The sequence below is a fragment of the Gallus gallus genome, chromosome 3 (assembly GCF_016699485.2).
Source record: "Gallus gallus isolate bGalGal1 chromosome 3, bGalGal1.mat.broiler.GRCg7b, whole genome shotgun sequence".
NCBI lineage: Eukaryota > Metazoa > Chordata > Aves > Galliformes > Phasianidae > Gallus > Gallus gallus.
Window position 1 is genome coordinate 4,319,877 of NC_052534.1, and position 21,342 is coordinate 4,341,218.

The 21,342-nt window shown below is 43.3% G+C and overlaps 1 protein-coding gene across 10 annotated transcripts in view; it reads left to right on the plus strand.

Annotated features, from left to right (window-relative positions):
* Positions 1-21,342, plus strand: part of RIN2 (Ras and Rab interactor 2) — a 62,514-nt gene that overhangs the window by 19,304 nt on the left and 21,868 nt on the right. For 5 of the 10 annotated variants that reach the window (XM_004940159.5, XM_015283395.4, XM_040697766.2 and 2 more), the window contains 3 exons: positions 6,520-6,612; positions 14,499-14,593; positions 20,397-20,589. In XM_004940159.5, coding sequence (XP_004940216.4) covers positions 6,556-6,612; positions 14,499-14,593; positions 20,397-20,589 — 345 coding nt within the window. In that variant the 5' untranslated portion in view covers positions 6,520-6,555. Of the gene's footprint in view, positions 1-920; positions 4,869-6,519; positions 6,613-10,580; positions 10,688-14,486; positions 14,594-14,948; positions 15,024-20,396; positions 20,590-21,342 lie in introns of those variants that run through there. The other 5 variants (XM_040697767.2, XM_046939343.1, XM_040697768.2 and 2 more) reach the window with 5 other exon arrangements.

The window sequence follows — 21,342 nt, forward strand, 5'->3', positions numbered from 1 at the left end:
TATTGCAATCCAAGCTATAACCTTTTCTTGCTTCCTAACTGCAGCTGAGTGTTAAACGTTTCTATGTAGGTTGCTCGGAAAATAACAGCTCCTATTTATTTCTATGGAAATGACAACAGATACAAAGAGCACAATAATACTAATTGATAGAGCAAATTCTCAGCTTCAAAACACCGCTGACTATGCTTTCTCACAGACATAAACAAGAGCCTGCCTGTCATGCTTTTAAGTATATATATATATATATATATATGTGTGTGTGTGTGTGTGTGCCAGTAGAGGCAACCTATTGTCATTGCTGCTGAAACACACCACCCACCACCTCACTGTGCTCACATCCACTGTTTGCTTTCCATAAACATTCAGCAAGTGTTGATGAACCCCAGTGATGCTGTTTTTTCCACATAGAGGAATTCGGTGATACACCTTTGCCTCATACGCACTTCGATGCCAGTCATCATTTTGTCAGGCTGTGTCTCTGCTGCCATCTGTCACATGGCAACAACATGTAGTGGGTTATGGGTGGCAAGGTTCAGCTTCTACTGTCAAACTACCACCATCATAAAATAGGAGGCGTTACTTTCGGAGCATGCCTTGTCTAAAGGTTTGAAAACATACTTCTGAATGTTTTTGCTTTTAGTATTTCCTGTTTCTAGCAGGAATAACATGGAAATTACTGAGATACTGCAAGAAATTCTAGTTTTCTAAGATAGGCTAGGGAATTTGGGATGACTGTGAACCTTCTGAAAGGTTATCCAGACCTAAGCCAATCTTTAAGTGTATTTCTCTGCCATGTCTACAAGCAAAACAAGACACAAATGTATCAGCATACAATTATTCTTTTGTAAGAGGCATGGTAGTATCCTCTACTGTTAGGTGTTGTGCCAAAGGAAATGACTTTGGTTTTTATTCCTTTTCAGTAATGTGGAAAGTATGCCATGGGATCAAGCAGGAAGAGGTTGTCTGCTGGAAGAGAGGAGAGTGAGGAAACTGGAGGGGAAGCAAAGAGGCAGCACTACCAGCAAACACAATCCTCTTGATGGTGTGCCATGTTCAGCAGAGCTGAAGGGTTGGCTTTGCTGAGGGATTTGGTGTTTGCCCAACTGTGTGTTCCTATTGGAAAGAGTGATACAGCGTCTGTTTCAGGGGGAGCAGTCAGATCAAAGCAGGAGTGCTTTTCCAGTGGAGTTTTCAGGTGCTCTCCTTTGCGCATTTGCCTTCAGCATAGATAAGTGGGCAGACAGCTGTGAGACAGTGGATCTATCCAAGATCTAGTGGGACATAAACCCTCTCCTGAGAGTGCTGTGCTGAAACAAGTTCAAAGTCATTCCTCTTTATCCTGTAGTATCTTAAAAGGCTGCCAATGAGCAGGATCTTGAATCAAAGGGAAAAAATAATCCTACAGGCAAAGAACTTGGTTGGGGCAGGAGTGATGACTAGCTGAAACCAGATGTAGAAAGATCAGTTTATAGATTTGGCAGTGGCTGTTTCCATTTTGGGTTAGAACAATTTAACAGGCCCTGATGCGTGCACTGGCTGACAGCCCCTGCATATCCGAGTCTGTCCAAATAGGAATTCCTTAAGCAGTTGCTGATACTTACTGGCTTATAGCATAGTGAGACAGAGCCACAGTGAAGTCCGTGACTTGGCTGCTCTTCTGTAATCCTTGTTGTGTATGTAAACTATCTGAGTGCCTGTCCTGGTATGGATCTTGAACAAAACAGAGCCAAAGGCAAGGCAGCCCTGCTGAGGAAGCTGCTTTTTATAATGCAGTTGCCCTGTACTGTTAATTGCCTGAGAGGAACAGTAATTGCTGTTGGGATATACGGTGCTTTGTTCTACCCATACCAAGAAATCAAACTTAAGAATGAAGGTGTGTGATGTGGCAACTGTAGCAAACATTAAAGTGATACGTCAGCAGTTGTGATGAGAATGAACCTTATTTCACAGACTAAAATGTTTGCAGATCATTTAATTCTGCTTCCTTCCTACAACTACTTCATGTATTCTTCTTAGTTCAAGGGAAGAGTTGTAACTTCCTTAGACCAATCTATTAAGGTATACCACTTCACTCAAGATGGGGATTTTCACTGGAGGTACTGTACTTTGAATTTTGCAAAGTGCACTGTGAGATGCAGGTCAGCGGGGCTGTAAGCATCGTCCACTGGTGATGGGAGCGTTGTGTACTTCTGCTTCCTCTTTGGTTTCACACAGAGCATTGCTTCCTGGAAAGTACTGCAAGAGGTCACTCACAGCCCTTCTGCCTACGTGTCTACTTTACAGCTGTTTACGAGGGTGGATAGTGATAGGATGAAGGGGAATAGTTTTAAGCTGAGACGGGGGAGGTTTAGGTTGGATATTAGGAGGAATTTTTTCACCCAGAGGGTGGTGACGCACTGAACAGGTTGCCCAAGGAGGCTGTGGATGCCCCATCCCTGGAGGCATTCAAGGCCAGGCTGGATGTGGCTCTGGGCAGCCTGGTCTGCTGGTTGGCAACCCTGCACATAGCAGGGGGGTTGAAACCAGATGGTCATTGTGGTCCTTTTCAACCCAGGCCATCCTATGATTCTATGATACGTGTACGGTGAAGGTCTATTTCTTTGTTTGTTACGGGCAGAAACAAAAGGTTAATCGGGGAATGTTTGTTATTTCTGTTTTTTTCTCCAAACTGCTTTAATTAAAATGACGAGATGAAAAATGATGCTGCATGAATACTGTCTTGTCACTTTCTCTGTATGCAGTGTTTGTTTCATACGAGCACAAATAATGTGCTCTTGCACTATCTGGAAGAAGAAATGACTGAAAACCCTTTCTGCAGTCAGAAGAATGATGGAAGTTAGAATCCTTTTTTGCATAATCCCCTCACTTTTTTTGCTTGTGGATACAGCTGTGCTAACACAATGCAATGTTTGAGTTGAGAGGTCTGCAAAATCCTGGCACCAGTGATAGCTTTTAGACTGAGGCTCTTATTTGATAGATTTTCAAAGCAATACTGTGCTCGACATATCTGTGTGTCCTTGGAAGAAGGCTTTCAGTTCACTTCTCAAAGGAAATACTTTCAAAAGGAAAAGGTTGATTTTGCCAAGAGCCAGATAAGGTCAGAGTAATTAGACAAACTAGAGCTTTGTGGGTCGTAAATGAATGCAGCCTGCTCCATGGGGAAGCACAAATGCACTAAGAGAACAGGAAAGTGAAATGTGTGAGGATGCCTACATTTGTTGGCCAACTGAGGTTCTGCACATCTCTCTTAATGTATTCTCAGGCATAGGATTGTGATTTACAAATAGTCTTCCACATTTTATAGACAGGTGGAAGATTCACGTATATGCATATATGTGAATCATTTAACTCAGAAAATGGCTCCACTGAAATTGTGACTGTCTTAATTCCTAACTTTTTAAATACTATATATTTGTAAATTGCTATTATAATTTGATTGCTATGGTGATTCACTGTAGGCAGTCAAGTGCTTATGTAGTAGGCCATACCTAACTTCCTGTTTCTAGTGTTTCTGTTGTGAGATAGCAGGTAGATTGATATTTCAGTCTCTACCCTGCTACTGGAAGTGGAAAACAGGGACTACTACACTCACAGCTATAAGAGAGTGTCTAGTTGGGTTACCCCAGGGATCAAACGTGGTAGTTAAGAGTCAGTACAGTTAGGAAACTTAGGAAAGTGAGCTGGGGGAGTAGGTGTGAATGGCACTGAGGGATGTGGTTAGTGGGCATGGTGGTGATGGGTTAATGGTTGGACTAGATGGTCTTAGTGGTCTTTTCCAACCCTAAAGATTTTATGGCAGGCGAAGACTTGGAGTTCCCCAGATTTCTTTTCTTTCTGGCTCCAGGGGGCAATATAGGCTGTCTCATCTTTGCTGTGACTTCAGCTGAAGAAAATAGGATATGTTGTCTTGGAAAAGCAAGATCAGGTTGAGAGAATTAAACCATGAGCAATGTCTGGGCAGCAGAGTAGCTGAAAGGAGGAAAGGCTCCTGAGTGGCAATCAGAGTTAGGGAGGTTAAGTGTAACCGTGGATAAAATACCAAATAAAATTGCATGTGAGGAAGCAAAGTAGGAGCTGTTTGGACAAGTCAAAAGGCTCAATTACATTCAGGTGCCCAAATGGTGCTCTGGCATTCCCGTGTAAGTGTAAGCAGGAGGAGAAGGACACAGAAGAGGAAAGATGAAAGGGCTTACGCATCTTGTGTGGGCATCAGCATTCCCAGAGAGATGTTGTTTATAGCATCACATTTCCCAGGAATTAGCTAAGCAGACAAGTCGTTCCTTTCCTCTGCCCTGTCTCGTTGTTGGGACACGCAAGCTTTGTCCTGAATTAGCTGCAGAAAGGCAGTGCTCTGCGTTAGGGAGCCAGCAGGCCTCGGGGCCAGCACCTGCTGCCCTTGGGAGTGAGGAGCAGCAGGGATTGCTCAGTGGGTGCAGCACCGACAGCTTAAACACACGCAGAAAATGCTGCCTTCCCAACAGCTACCCTAAAGGTCACGTAAATCATACTGTGACGTGGCTCCTGCGGCTTGATGACATTTTCAGATGGGTTTCTGAGTGCTCACCGAGGCAGTGGCTAAGCAAATCTGTTTAGATTCTTTCTCCACTTTTAAGCCATAGGAAGAGAAAACGCTTTTCTCAGGCACTTAGTGAAGCAGACGTGCTCTGCCGTGTTTCTCCAGCCAGCTTTCTCATCACAGCAAGGAGATGTCTCCTCGTAACGTCTGAGCCGGACGAAGACAACTTCAGGGCAGTGCTGTGTCGGGCTGTTCTGGATCTGCAGAGATGTGAGAAGCAGAATGCTGTGTAGAGAAGCCTCCTGACAAGAAGTTTGCTTTTCTGCAGTTGTTTTTGGATGTGCCTTCTGAGGTGGGAGAGGGCCAGGGGGTCAGTTGGGGCTTGCAGAAGAGCTGAACCTGTTGAGAGAATGGCTGTGGTTTTCTGATTAGTTGGGAGAGTTCATATGACACTGTTATTCTGTGCACTTTATCTTTTGTTTTTGCTGTAGTGGAGGAGAGCTCTGTCTTATGCCGTCATGTGAGTTTAACCCGGGTTAACTTCTGGTTTGTGAGGCTATTCTCTGGCAAAATTGTTGTCATTGAGTTCAGGGCTTTGCATTTTTGCAGTTTTCCCCTTTTGTATATGAAGGATACGTGTCAATTTATCTGACCGTAGTGTCAATTTCTAGCATGGATTAATTCACCAGCCCTATAGAGAGGTGAGATGAGAAAGGCTTTGAGCCCAGAGAGATGGTAGAGTTTCCTTCTATGGAGATACTCAAGAGCCATCTGGATGCCTACCTATGTGACCTGTTGTAGTGTATCTTCTTTAGCAGGGGTTGGACTTGATGATCTCTTGAAGTTGCTTCCAACCTCTGTGATTCTGTGCTAGTATAGCTTGTTTGAAATCTCTACCCATTACTGTCTTCCCTGTGAAGCTGATTTTGGTGTCGTCATTGAGAGACTAACTTCAACATGGAAAGTGAGTGAGGGTAAGAGCAGGATATTTAAATGCAATTATAAGCTCACTGTTTAAAACTGTAGAAAGATTTCATAGACATGAAACTTGTCTCCTATTTTATTGGAAAGTTTGTTTATGTGTTACTGGTGTGAATTAATTGTGATTTGAGAGAAACTCTCCAAATTGATTGGAGGTTATCCGGATATTTCTGGCTGTGTGTATACAGTCTGGTCATATATTACAATATTCTTCAGGATATTAAAACCATTCATTCAGTTCACCTGACGTTTACCTTCTTTTTGGAGGAAATTTTTCACCCAGAGGGTGGTGACGCACTGAACAGGTTGCCCAAGGAGGCTGTGGATGTCCCATCCCTGGAAGCATTCAAGGCCAGGCTGGATGTGGCTCTGGGCAGACTGGTCTAGTGGTTGGCAACCCTGCACGTAGCAGGGGGTTGAAACCAGATGGTCATTGTGGTCCTTTTCAACCCAGGCCATTCTATGATTCTTTGATTCATTCTGTGATGGAAAAACAGCTTATTCCTAGCTGCACCCTCAGGTTCTGTTTTGGGCAGAACTCTTAGAAGAGTTAATTGCATTTTAATAACCTCAGGCAGGGTTTTGGGGGATGTTCTTCTAACTTACGATATCGTCTTTTCTCTCTGTTAGGTGATATTTTCTTCCTTTCCAGCCCTTCTAATACTTTAATACTTGAGAGTGGGTTGTACTCACATGTATTATCTCGTTCTGTTTGTGCTTCAAGCTGAGGTCGAGCAAACAAACAAAGCAATCGTTATGTTTTAGCATTCTTCTTTAATGAGCACATTACAGTCTATTCAGAACTACAGGATCAGCTGTGAAGAGAGGAAAGAAACATGAAGCTTCAGATAGTTCTGTCTCTTTGAAGCAATTCATGGAACTATAAGAGACCAAAAGGATATGTAAGGACCCTGGCACTGCTGTTGACAGAAAGGGTTTTGGCAGAAGGTTTGCTGTGATCCTGGCGTAGGAAGGAATTTCCTTCAGACTGGACTAACCATTAAAAATGTCTCTGCTTCTAGGAGTTCAAGGCATTCACTGGAGTCTTCCCAGGGACGATGTCGTGTTTGACGATGAAAGCTCATTGCCGGGACAAAAGAGGAAGTTTCTTTAAGGTAAATAGGATATTGAATTTATTCCAGTAGGAGGAGGTACATTTGGTTGGAAGCAATAAGGTTGCTTGTTTTATAGGTTGCAGTAAAATGTCTTAGTCTCTTTGGTCAATAAAATGAAGACAAGCATCACTTTTCCTGTCAGAATTTACCTTAGCTTGCATTGTTCTTCACTATCTGAGATTTTTAACTTAACAGACCAATATAAAATGTAAAGCACATGGCTTTATGAGAAACTAGTGCTGCAGATTGTGTAGTACAATCAGTGATATGTAGTGAGCCTCTTCTGTAAAATAGGAAGCATTTCACCGAGGATCTCTTCTTACAGGTATTGTTTGTGGTTAGAGTACCACCCAGTTATTTCATGTGTGTGGTGTTTTCCTATATGCTGAACTGAATGTTTGGTGTAGAACAGCTTGCATTCTTTGCTACTGATACTGAGAACATAAGCTTAGTTATACTTAAGCGTGAAATTATTAGAGCTTTTGTAAGCAACATATGTGTAGTTTGATTTCCATTATCGGAATGAAAATCAATTCCATTTCACAGCCTATTTGATTGTAAGAAAAATTGGTGAGGTTCCTTGTGTATAGTCTGAAAGTGGACAAAAATGCAACCTTTGCATTCTCAGTGTGTTTTTCAGTCGTTGTTGTTTCATTTTTTAAAGCTGAAGTGCATCTTGTTTGCAGTGAACAAGGAACTGGCAACTAGCTCACCACTGTACTCTCAAAAATCCAATAACATGTGCCGTGGTCCTCAGGTGCCTCCATACTTAAGGGGAATCTGATCCTTCCTCTCTTAAGAGACTCAGCCTGGTCTTCCTGTGTGAAGCAGGCACTGTGAGTTAGTTCTGTTCTGGCCTTGATGTTGTATCAATAGAGAGAAAACAGAAATAAGTGCGTGTATTGTTTCAGTGTTCTGGAAACTGTTTTGAGGTGTCACGGCTTACAGCACGCCTACTACAACGTATTCCAGTGAGAAAGTTTCGGGGAAGAGTCCTTCTGTCTCCCCCCAGTTCCTTTCCATTGTGGAATAGAGCTAAGGCCTAGGAACGTATGAAGTGACCCAGGGAGGAAAGAATGCAGTATGCACACTCCTTTCCCAGTGCACCTGGGAAACAGCAGAGAGCATGGGCATGGCCTCTCTGAATTTGAGGTGGTGCTCAGGAAAGTAGAATCCTCCATTGAAGCAGAATCTGTCCTTCAGACGCTCCCTGGAGCTCTTCAGAGATGTGTTTTTCCTCTAGGTGTTAATATATTGTTTTTAACCTTGTTACTGCTGGAAAATGGGACCTCGAGCACTCCACGAGAAACTATTTTATGTATGTACAATATGGGAGGTCTGGTGGCAATGCAGGAGTTAGTTGCAGAGAAGGCTGTAGGTAAGATTTCCTTCCAGAAAAACATCTTAGTTGATCTTCTGTGTGGTTAACAAAACTTTCACATGCACTTTGTGGATACAGCTGAACACCACGTACTCCTAGAGAGCAGGTCAAGGAGGATGCTGTCCAAACAGTGCGGTGTATTGGAAGCACGTTAGCCTATCAGTCTGCAGTGTCCTACTGCTAGCTGGGAAAACGTGCATATTTTTCTGACATGAGGAAAAGAGTAGCAGTTCACACAGACAGGGTTGGGATCAGGGTTAAATACAACACGTTTGAACTTGTGTGTTCTGCGCTAGAATTTTCCTGCTTGCATAATGGCAGGGTCACACTGGCTGCCTTACTGACCAAAGGTTAGCTGTTTGCTTTTGGCTCTGTCAAAAAGCTACAGGTGCTCCTGAGCACTGAATTCACTTGTCACTGTTGATCTCTGTAGAATGTGTGTTGCCTGCTTGTGGCTTCCATGGAAAGGTGCTGATGTGTGCTACTGTTTCAGCCTACGTTAAGGCATGCTGCATTCCTTTCAGTGTTTCAACAAATGTGATGAACAGCCAAAGCTTTAAGTAGTGGGAAGCTGTTGCCATATTGCTGTTTGTTCTTAAGTCCCACTGCCTGTTTCTCCCAGCGCCCTATGCTCTCCTTGCTGGTTGTGTCCCTCCCCCATTTCAGGTGTTGCTGTTTCCATTCCCTGTGTTCCTCTGAGACAGAAGAGCCTTTCTTTTGCTGCTTGAACCAAACTAATGGTTGGGGCCAGTTCTAGCAAACAGAGTAAAATTAGCAATATGCTACAGGAACTGGGGAACCACGTAGTTGTGGTGGCCAGTGCCCTCAGCACAAAGAGCTGTAATCACCACCAGTGCACTGTGCAGGACCACTGCTGTGTCAGTGCCTTCACAGTCCTGTTGTGGTGACTCATTTGCATCAAAATGTTCGTTTTGTTTGATCCATGTTTTCCTTATCTTAAGTCAACCTTACCAGGCCAATCTTTAGGAAACCAATGAGAAACGCTGCAACAGAGTGTGTTTTCCTCTTTAGCTCACTCAGTTCTGTGCAGTCAGCAAGAAACAGGAGTCATCTGGGGACAGGAGCTGCTACTCGGTTTTGCTGAGTGATTTTCAGCAAGCAGTTGTATTTCCAAATCATAGCAAGAAATGGTCTCAGCTAGGAGGAATGTTTCTAGGTTGTCACTTAAGCATGTGCTGAAGGAATAATGATGTCAGTGGGACTGTAAGCAAATCCCCAAATAGTTTTCTGTGGTGCATCGATATCTCCTTGTGTAAGTAACTCTGGGTTAGAAAATAGATGCTGGAATAGCTATTTTGAGTACCTCCTGTTCACCATGTGTGTAGCTACTCAAAATACTGGGAAAGCAATATACCAGGTCAATGAGAAGATGCCAGGCTACTGAAAGGCCATGACAAACAGTGTCAATTGAGAAGCTAAGGCTGGACTAAATTTTCCTGAAGACAGCCTGGTAAGGCAATGGCCTGAACAATACTGAGAATAAAAGCTGCCTCAGAGCTACCTTTTCAGATCTCTCATCATCTCTGGGAACTCGCAATATTCGTTCACTGTTCTAAACCTATAATGTGGAGTTGGGAAGGCAGGCAAGCAGCATTATGCCCAGTGTGTATGTCTGACTGTGTGTGTATAATTATATTGCCTTATCCTTCTTTTCCTCTCTTGTGCATGTAAAATTATAAGAATGCGTACATTTGCTGCAGTCAGGTGAGTAAGGGAAGCAAACACTTGACCCATCAGATTTTTCAGTTTAATCAAGGCCAAGCTGGATGGGGCTCTGAGCAGCCTGGTCTAGTGGGAGGCAGCTCTGCCTACAGAAGTAGGCTTGGAACTAGGTGATCCTAAGGGTCCCTTCCAACCCCAGCTATTCCATGACTATGAATTTACTTTGTGTCTTTGTTTAGAAGACCTGGTCGTTGGCAACAACCAGTGGGGAAACTCCCAGCTTTCCTTTTGTTTGGTTCTGAAATAATTCCACTTGCCGTAGCTTCCAACCATCTCTTATTTTTTTCACATTCACCCCCTCAGCTGTCAGTACACCAGGAAAGCACTGTCCCTGTTTTACAGAGTGACAGTTTGTCTTTGTAGTGTAAATTCTCCCAGGTCGTTATACCTAGTGCTTGCAATTGATGAAGGCTGCAACGGAAAGTTGTAAAAGGAAAGTGGAGATGGACTTAAGCTGGGCAATTCTGGACCTGAAAAGCTTGCCAATGGCGACAGAGATAGTCTGTGGTAAAGCAAGGAACAGAACATGTCTCTGACAGGCATCCTTTTTACCGACTTCCTTCTCATCAAAGCGTTATCCAGTTGTCAAGCTGGACTGAACTGGCATCAGAAGCTTTACAGCACTGAAGCTTTTCTCTCCCCCAAATCAAATATCAGTTGAAACTTTGTTGGTACAAATAAATAAGGTGGTGAACAGTGTTAGTGGTTTGGAAATCAATACTTCCCTGTGCGAAATAACCAAAATCGCAGCCACATAGCAGAGTGTGTAGTTGTATGTAGAGGTACAGAGGAGTCCAGAAATAGCATTCCCTTTTTGGCTCATGGCTGTCACCTCGTTACACAGGGTGCTTGTGGAGGGCTGCTACACTCCGCTTAGCAAAACAGGAAGTAAAAGGTGACGTGCCAAGAGGATACAGGACAAATGAAAAATGAGAGGCTGGCAGGAAGGAGGTAAGTGCTAGGGCTCGTTTGTCCTTCTGGTGTTGCCCTGTGTTGCCTTCAGCCCATGCTCTCTTCCCAGATTAGAAACACTCCTCTTACCTTTTGCTCCTTAGCTATTGTAGGGCATGGAGCTTGGAAACATTCTGCAGCTTTGGCTCTTTTAATGTGCTCTAAGAAAGGCAGCGGCTTCGTTAATGCTATTTACAAGCTTATTTACACTTCAGTACAGACAGCAAGAATTTGTTTGCTGTGCAGTGGTGGTTCCCTCTTCAAAGTGGGAGACTCTTCAGGAGTTGAATGAGTAAAACAACCTTTAGCAATGCTGGGCTCCTGAGAAAAGACCTCCTCTTTCTCGTTCTGGTCATCCTGTGCTTTCTGAGATGCACAACGGTAACGTGTGTCACCTTTAGACTGTAGCACCTCAAGAGTGCATTGCTTCTAATGAATATTGCAGTTCAGAGCATGCTCTGATTTTTGCTGTTCACGAGACATCCTAGAGGGTGTAAAATTGAGATGTATTTGTTCTGCTGAAAGAGGACGGAAAAGCTGTGGTGAGTTATGTTTGTGGTCTGTATATGGAAATTACTTTGTCACCACTGCCAGTTTCTAAAAGCTGGGATCAGTCTTGCTGAATGAAGAATCAGCTGACAATAAGCATTGCTCGATGCTTTATGAAAGGAAACATTGTGGTTTTAAGATGTTTGCATGTCATTATTTCATTCATGGATTTTAGGAACATAAACAGTTAGTGCATGGGTATTTGTGGCGATCTAATGTTTAGGATAGGTTTGGTTAGGGAATATCTTACTGTGATACTATGTGAACTCATACTGTCTGAGTCATTGTTTGGGTTTACAGTGATGGTACTGTTTCTTTTCAACTTACAGAACAGTGCTTTGTCAGTAATAAAAAGGAAAAAAGTTAGACACCAGAGTAGCTAGTTAGCATGTTATTTAAGTTCTGCTTGGCTTTAGTTCTGCTTAATTGTTTGTTTACCACCTGAACTGATATCATGCTTCAAGGTGCATTTCGTTTTATAAAAAGCCTCTTCCTTCTGTAGCATAGCAAGGTAGCATTTATTTCAGAGTTCTGAAGAAATCTGTTGCAGGCAGATATTTAAGGCTTGGATCTCATCCACATGGGTCACTCCAAAAGTAATGCCTCCTATTTATTTCCGTAGGAGCTACAACAGATACAGAGAGCACAATAACATTATTTGATACAGCAGATTCTCGGCTACAAAACACTACCTTTGAACATAGTCACCACCATTAGCTGTGCATTTTCACCAGTTATGAACAAGAGCCTGCGTGCTGTGCTGATGAAAGCCTGCACCAGTGGAGGTGACCCACTGTCACCACTGCTGAAATGCACCCCCCACCGCCTCACTGTGCTTATATCCACTGGTTGGTCTCCATCAATGTTCAGCAAGTATCAGTGACTGTCAGTGGTGCCATTTTTTCCACATGGAGGAATTCAGTGACACATTTTTGCTCCATACACACTTCCATGTCAGGTGCCATTCTGTCAGGCTGCCCCTCTGCTTCCATCTGTCACATGGCAGCAAAATGTAATGGGATATTGGTGGGAAGGTTCAGCCTCTACTGCCATCCCACCAACATCCACTGCTGATATTGTGAGCCAACGTAATGAAAGAGGAGGCATTACTTCTGGATCAGTCCTCACATGTTGTTTTACACAACTTTTGGAAGCTGCCTTCTTTGGTCTTGATTTCAATTCTGTTGAAGCCAGTAGATGAATTTTCCCATTATTTTCAGCAAAACAGGAGTTGTGCTCTTTGTGAACGGAGAGGTCTGCTTATAGGCTTTAAATGTTCTGGTCCTTCCACTAAAAAAAGATAGCAGAACTGCCTGTTTTCTCATGGCTGGTTTTAATGCTGTTACACACAGGATCCTTGCTGCATTTTATAGAAGCAAAAACTCCTCTATATAATGCTCATCATACAAGAAATTAGGTCATACATTCATTCACCTCGTGCTGTTTGATAGGAGATAACTTGTCAGGCGCTGATGTATCACTATGTGTCAGTTAATTGCAAGAACACAAGCACAAGAAAGATGCAGAGCTGCTGGAGAGGGCCATGTGGAGGGTCACAAAGATGCTCAGAGGGCTGGAGCACCTCTCCTATGAGGAAAGACTGAGAGAAGTGGGCTTGTTCAACCTGGAGAAGGGAAGGCTCTGGGGAGACCTCACTGCAGCCTTCCTGTACTTGAGGAGAGCTTATAAGCAGGAAGAGTACCAACTTTTTACATAAGTAGAAAGTGATAGGAGGGGGGGAATGGTTTTAAACTAAAAGAGGGGAGATTTAGGTTATTTAGGAGGTAATTCTTTACTGAGAGGGCAGCGAGGCCCTGGCACTGCTGTCCTGAGAGCTGTGGGTGCCCCATCCCTGGAGGTGCCCAAGGCCAGGTTGGATGGGCCCTGGGCAGCCTGAGATGGTAGGGGGCAGCCAGCCCATGGCAGGGGTTGGGGCTGGGGGAGCTTTGAGGCCCTTTCCAAGTTGGAACTGGGTGCATTTTAAGGTCCCTTCCAGAATGATTACTGCAACAAGCGACTGCTGCAGGTCGCTCCTGAAAGATTTAGACCTTGTAGAGCTGGTTCTTCTACTATTAACCACAGCTGGAAGAGACATTTCTTCTGTCTTTTTAGACTTCTAATCTGCTTCTCCATGTTGAATTAAGTTACTGTTGAGCTGAATTTGTGGATGAAGCAGAACGCTATGGTGAGGCCCAACCTGTCAGCACGGTGCAGATTCTTCCAGCTGCTGCTCCTCGTGGGCAGGAGGGCAGAGCTCACATCTCACTGCAGTCACTTGGGCTGCCTGAGGGGCAGCAGCTGGAAGATTAGTAGGACTAAAGCTGTACGCTGAAGAAGGGCGTGAATTTCTGAGGTTTTGCTTAATAATGAGAAGTCTTTGGAAATGCTGCTATGCAGAGCTGCCTCATGTGGCTGGGATGCCCAGGTCTGTTAGGTGATGAGACTATGGCTTTTTTAGCTGGGTTGGAAAGCTGCATTTGCTCCATCTGCCAGAATGTTTGTGTACATTACAGTGTGCTGCCTGTCAGGCAGACCTGATGCAGTTGCTGCAAAGAACATCCAAGGCAGCAAGCCTTGTGAACTTCACAGTTGATTTCTGCTGTGTTCCCAACCAAAACACCTTCCAGACATCTAGCCAGCCAGTGCTACAGTTCTCAATATGCAGCCTTAGTGCTAATTTTGCCCACTTTAAAATGAGTTTCGAGTTCCATAGGATTGTGTTCCATCTGCACTGAAGTGTTACGATGTAGCTCTCTTTTAATTAAGTCCTCTGTTCGAGTTCAGTCCAGTGCCTGATGTGGAAAGCAGTTCCCATTTGCTTATGGCTTTGTTACTTTTCACCTGCCAAAATACTGTAATGCTGGCTTAGCATTTCTTCTGAAATAACTCATGGTTGGAAGTCTTCTGAATCTTTTCTATTTATCTGAGAAATCAAATTGCTTTCAATTGCTGCTACAGCTGGTCAGAGGACTTACTATTTAGGCTGTTGTGTAATCTGACTGTGGAGGCTACAGATCTAAAATGCATTAAAGAAAACCAACAAGACTGACCAGCCTGGAAAGTGGTATACAGGCAAAAAACAGGAATTACACTTCCTTCAAGAATGATTGTTTCCAACCCTTTTTCCTTTGCTAGGGGAAGTTTAAATAGGATGTGATTTTTTTATAAGAACTTTGTAATCTGTGGTGACTAAGCTTCCCCAGGCTTCTTTTCCACGCCTCTTCCACTTGCTTGACGTCATGCTGTTTTTGTCCCTTTCCAGCTCATTGACACGATTGCCTCAGAAATCGGAGAACTGAAACAGGAGATGGTTCAGACAGATGTCATGGTGGAAGATGAGCCTGCAGATTTGCGAAGGTGATAAAAATGCTTATTCTCATAGTTCCTGACGCTGTGCTGTGACAGGAGTGTTTTCGTTGTGCTGTTCTCTTGGGTGCCTTATATCCTATCCGCTTCCCATCCTAGTACTTTCCATCTGGAAACAAAGGGTGGAGATTACCTTGCTCTTCATTAAAGGAATTTGCCTTTGTGCAGAAGGAATGCCTGGAGATTGAACTGTTCTGTGTTTAGCGTAATATCTTTAATAAATCGGCTGAGCTTCACTTCTGCTTTCTTGTGGCAAGCCTGCCATGCAGATGAATGGTCAAAGGAGGAAGCTACTGATAACGTTCCCATTTCTTATGGCAACAAACTTTACTTTCACGTTGTACAGATTAACAGCTGCCGCTGCTCCAGATGGATTTGTGAAGATTCAACTCACAATGAAGTGATTTATTTATGTTCTCTGGTTAGTAAGTAAAATAGACTGCTACAAGCTGACACTTCTGTGGGATATGCTCATTTATATGCATCTTTCATGGGTTTTTTTATAATAAGTTAGATCAATGCATTTTTGTATGCTTTAAAATAATTGGAGACGCATCTTGTAATGCAGATATGAATTTCATCTTTTTGAAACAGCTGTAAGCAGGACTGTGGAAATTTGTGATGTAAACTTGTAGGTTTAAGTGGGTGTAGTGGCACCCTAACACTTTGCTTTTGTTATTCCTGGTGGTTAATGACTGATAAGTTCTTATCCAGAGAATGTTTTAACCACTGTGTTAAGATGAACTTTTTTTTTCTTACTTATTATTCAAATATTGGTTGCAAGAGGAAAGTAATGGTGTGAGTGCTCTGTTTTATTGGGCTGCAGAGTCTGCTCCGGAGCCTGGTGGGCTTTGCTCCACAAAGTGGGTAAAGGTTGGTTGTTTAGAATTACCCCCATGGGTTTTTAAACTTTTTTTTTCTATTATTTCTGTAAATACTATTGAAGTGTGCTAAAACCTTACTACATTACATTTTAATTATTCATGTTACCTAAAACGTTGAGCAGCACCTTTGTTGCCTGAGTGGTGAAGAACAGACAGCTGAGGTAATTGAAGTCCTTCCCTGTGGCCTTGGTTATACATTATCCAAGTTCTAAAGCTTTTGACAGTGTGGTTCTTTCACAGAGGCAGAAAGGATACTTTCTTCATTTCAGTGAATTCAGCTAATTAATTTCAATGATGATTAGCTAATTTTCAGTTTTAAAGCTGTCTGTATCCTTGAATGCACCATAAGCATGAAAGACCAAGATTCATTATCTGTAAAATCTTGGTGGAAGCACTTAGCTGGAAACAGTCAACTACATTCTCCTGTTTTGCTAATAATTTTTAACAGATTTTTCTGATGAAAGCTATTGGTTTTGAGTGCAAAATGTGTTCTGGTTAAAAATGCTAGTAAAGCTAACCTCAGAAAGTGAATAGTGCCCTTTTCATGAAGACTTAATTGAATTAAGTTTCCTATTGAAACAGAAGTCAAGCAGAAAACAAACTTAAAAAAAAAAATCATTTTCTGTTAGCTGTTTAGGGTAACATAAAATATGAAATCTTCATAAATTCATCGAGGTCATTTTTTATATTACTACGTAAATCTGAGCTGTGGGCTTCTGCAGAAGGAAAAAGTGGGTATGAATTATATAACAACTGATAACTTCTGGTTGTGTATTACTACAAAGCAAATTGCAGTCATTTCATGCAATGCTTTCCGGAGTGCTCATTGAAAACCACGTCTGCTATTATCACTTTGTAGTTATTTTATAACTTTGTAATTGATGCAAGATGCTTTTATGGTTGTGTATGCTGCAATTCAGAATTTGGTATCTGGATTTTGCATTTGCATCTAGAGAAATGTGACCCAGAAAGAACGTGTGTTATTCTTGCTCATTTTTTACCTTTGCCTATGTTCACACACAACTGGGACAGCTCCAGGAAGGCATGTTTGTGGGGTGTTTTGACTGTGTTCAGAGGAATAAGTACACAAAGAATAAGTCCATGAAGCCTCATGTCTGCAGCTTCGGTGAAATGTGTAGCTGTGTGGTGACTTCTGAGGCAGGGCCCCCCTGGTGATGCTTTGGAGTTGCCTCCTCTTTTGATGCCTATGATGCAAGTAATACTGAGAGCAAGCAATACTGAGAGTCTCCCATGTTCCTGTTTGTACCCATTGCCTCTTGCTGCAATTAGGCACCACTGAGCAGAGCCTGGCTCCATCTTCACTTCACCCTCCCCTTGGGGTTTATATGGATATTAATGAGGTCTCCCAAGCCTCCTTTTCTCTAGGATAAAGACCCAGGTCTCTCAGCCTCTCATAGGAGAGATGCTGCAGTCCCTTGCTCATCTTGGTAGCTCTATGTTGGTCTCTTTTCAGTGTTGACAGGTATTGTTGTTGCTATCATTAACAGGTATGTAGGTATTCAGCAACCTTTTCCTCAGCAGCTTTGTCCCATCCAGCAGCTGTAATGGGATGCAGAAGAACAAGACAATCCACCTATTGAGGCATGGGAGAGATAGTCCTCAGAGGTTTAGTGCCCTCTCCCATCTAATGCTTGCTGGTGAAGTTAAACCCTGCAGGATTTACAGAAATCCAGACGCTTGCAGTCAGGAGCCTCACTGGGAGCTGCACCAAGGTTCCCTTTGCAGTTTTAGGAAGGTTCTCTTCATCTGTCTACTGCCGTTCTCTTTGCCCTCATGACTGGAATGGAAACAGGCAAAATATTCCTCACTGCTGAGAAACATTGGGATGGGAGAGTAATGAACCTGCACAGCACAACTTGGCCTCCAAACCTTTCCACCCTGGTAGAGCTGGCAGCAATGCTTGTTAAGCTGCACTGCTGAACAAGTGTAAGTCATTATCTTTATTACTGTATCCAACCCAGTCTCTGACCCTGACCCTGTCTATGCACAAGTCCTTTCATCTTGGCTAATGAGCATGTCAGGGATGACGTGCTAAGCACAAGGTTATGCTGATAACCAGCTTCCTCCATAGTGAGGAAGCAGATGTGGTCATCTAGGTCCTTCCCTCAACTCTTCTCACGCTCGCAGAAGGGCAGGTAAATTATCCCACATTTCACAAGGAGAGCAGAGGTAAATTGTAGAGCTGCTTAAATGTAACACTATAAAGCCATGGAACAGACAGTGTTGGTCATCCTGGTGGGATGTGCATTTAAGTACCTTCACTGTGACTGAACTCCCAAAGAGGGAGAAATCTCTTCTAGGCCAGTGTCTGTCAATGCAGGAAGTCTCGAGGTGTCCCACAGAAAATGGGGGAAACTATGAAAGTTTGGGATTTAAGCAGTTAGAGCAAGACACAGAGATACAGACCAAAGGAAGATCTCAGGTAGGGCTGAACAGTGGCACTTGCTTTGTAGGTATGTGATCAAGAAGTACATTACAGCTCTGTGGGCATGAGGGAGATCATCCTAATTCTAGGATTCAGCCAGTTCTTTATCCTTTTTTGCTGCCTGTTTCTGGGAGTTAGCATGAAACAAAAGAAACCTAAACACAGAACACTCCCACAACCACCAACAGCGGTGTAACTGCTGCACAGTTATAATTGCAATGCTGTACTGGTGCACAGAGGTCACAGCAACTTCTTACTCTGTGTGCTCCAATGAATCAGGTGATCATGAGGAGTTCATATGGTTCTTCTTTCCATGCTGCTGTTTCCAGAGAAGTAACACACCAATCCCAGTCCTAAATAATGTTGCAGTCAAAGAGATGACAAACTCATGCCCTGTGTTTCTCCATGATGGGAGCACAAGGGAGGGGCTGTGCACCTCTGTAACCACAGGTTCCAAGAAAACCTGGCAACTTCTTGTTCAAATTCAAATTTGGAGCTGTAGAACTTTTGGGTGTGTTTGACAACAGTAAGCCACCCATATGGAAGAGGAGCGCTGTGACCTGGCTGTATCTGCAAGCTCTGACTAACTTCAGCTTTCTGGGTAGCAAGCAGCGCCTGGCCTCATCACTGATACCAGTTTTGCACCTTCCTCTGCATGTGATGCAATTCTTTTTTGTAAGCAAAGTCGTTTCCCTCTCATACAGATTCCCTCTGCAACGTGTTCAGTTTCCACCTCTTGGGCAGTTAAACTCACAGCCAGAGTCTGTGCATAACTCATTTTGCCATAGCTATCTTTGGTTTGTAGCATTGCTGGCTGTAGCCCATTCTGAAGTTTCTGCACAGTATCTCCTGGAGGTCCTGCTCACAAAAACACTGCTGCGATTCATGAGTTGACTTTTGTGGAGCTTCATGTGCTACAGTGCTGGGTTCTGCTGGGACTGTGGTCAAAAGCAGAACCTAGAACTACTATTGTGGCAGTTCCAGGGCCTTGTCATAACATGTAAATACTAATTCCCTTCTGCACACGATATCTCTTTATGTTCTGTGTCCCTGGAAGGCACATTGGCAGCTTTTTGGCACTAGGAAGGGAAGGTATCTGCGTTTTAGATGCCTTGCAAATCTAGGTGTTACATCGTAAATGAGCAAACAGAAACGAGGACAAAAGGAAGGGAGAGAAGAGAAGGTGCATAGGTGATAAGTGACCCAGGTAATGAAATTTTGAATGTTCTCATGCAATCAAAGAAAGATCAAGCAGCCCTCTACTCCATTTGTTTTCCCCTGTAGCCCTGTCCAGAGATGCTGTGAGATGCTTACAAGTGCTAGAAAAAAACAAGACAAGACTTTGTTGTTGTTGTCATCCTTGTTTCTTTTGTTTGTTTTTTTATAATTCAGCACTGTTGTGTCTGTGAAGCCTCTTCTGCACTTGCTCTGGTTACAGTAGCTGGCATAATATGCTTCTTGCCTGTCTGAAACAGTGGAGAAGAGCTGAGTCAGTTTGCAGCAGGGAGATGCAGCTGCATTGCCCTCTGCTGTTCAGGGCCCCCTGTGATGGCAGAACGCACCCCGCATCTGTTGTCTTTTCTGACTCTGTATCTGGTTTGCGTAGCTCTTATGTGTGCTCTAATACCAGCTTCAGGAGTGTTGTTACTGGAGTAACTGCTCTGCAGTGATTTCTAGCCCTAGAAGGATGGCAGGATGTACTTCTAAACTCAAAAATTGGAGCAAGTGACACGTGCAATCGTACTGGGTGTTGTATTGTGCACAAGTGATGGAGAAACTTGGCACAGCAAAAGCAGCACCTGACGTACTATTTCCTTGGATTTTTGATTCAAAACTAGCACCTTTGTCACCTTCATTGCTTCATTTAGTGGTACCTTTAACTAACCTGCTGCTAGTAAGAAATACATAACCTTAGTTTGCCCCGGTCACACTTGGTTTAGCTTTTCTTTTGCTTTCATTCTTGCAGAGGAGTCAATTCAGAGCCAAATGAATGAAGAGTATAACTATCTGATTCCTTGCCTATTGTGAGAGGTGTGATTCTGAGTTGTGAGAGGAGGACTTTTGTTTGCAAAGATGTAAATATGCTGAGAAGTTAGAGCATGGACTGCAGAAGAAAAAAGGTCTGCCACTGTGCATCAGTGAAGCTGTGCCTTAGAGAAGCTTATCTGGGTTGGAGAGGCAGGGGGTAGTTTATGTAGGCACATATATCTGTATCCAGTCAAAGTGATTGCTGGACTAAGGCAAGCTCATAGAAGAATGCTAGAACTTATCTTAAAATTAGCTGTTAAACTGGGGGATGAGAGAAATCATACAGATAAGAGAATATGTATACTAATAATATGAATTCTAAGTAGAAGAAATAACTGTCTAGGCTGCCAGCAGTGCCATTAATTTTGTTGATCTCTGTTTGTTGAACTGAGTGACTGTTCATAAGAGACTAACATATAACTTTGTTTCTTCACAGTCTAGTAAAGAACATGGATAATGTCTCTTCAGAGAAGAAGGATGTAAAAGGCTGCCCTCGGGACTCTGGATATGACAGCCTATCCAACAAGCTGAGCATATTGGACAAGCTCCTCCATACTCACCCTGTGTGGCTCCAGCTTGGTCTGAATGATGCTGAAGCCACAGAAATTCTGCGTGCACAGCCTCCTGGGGTAGGAAGATCATTGCATTTCACTGATATAGCTGCTTGTTGTAAAAACAAAACTAACATGCACAGGCAAGTAAGTGCACACTCACACACTGCATGAAAACAAACAACACCAAAATATCCACCACAAAACCAACACCCACAAAACTGCTTCTGTGTGTGCATTGGATAAACCAAGTGAAAGCTTTCTGAGTGGTTGACAGCTGGACAATTTTGGCCTTGGGGAATAGTTCTCCAGTCCTCTGGAGCTGAGGGAGTAGACTGCTACAGTTAGAGTGCTGGAGTTGGACCTTGCTAAACAGCGTTGTAACGGATGCATTTCCACTGCATGGAGAGAGTCAGAACAAGGATTTTGTCCTTGACTAGTGCCCACGTTAGGGTGCTGTAATGGAAACCAGGCCCTCCCTGCTTTTAGCTAAGGCTGGTGGCCTGCTTCTGTATCCTGGTGCAGAAGAATTGCATGAATGGGCTGCTGTGACCCAGCAGTACTCCGTCAGTGTCCCCCAGATTCTGCAGCTTGACTCAAAGCTGGGGGTTGCTTTGTGTTAAACTAGAGAGCTCACAAAAGGGCATAATAAACTTGTGTTACAGCAAGATGAAATGCTTTTCTAAACAATTGACTGCTGGCTCACACCAACCTGTTGGATCTGGTAGATTCCTGTATTGAATTGAATTAAATTCTGAGGTGTATTGTAAAGGATATCAGTGATCATGAGATTATTACAGTTCCTTTTGTCCTCAATATCTGTCTCTGTTA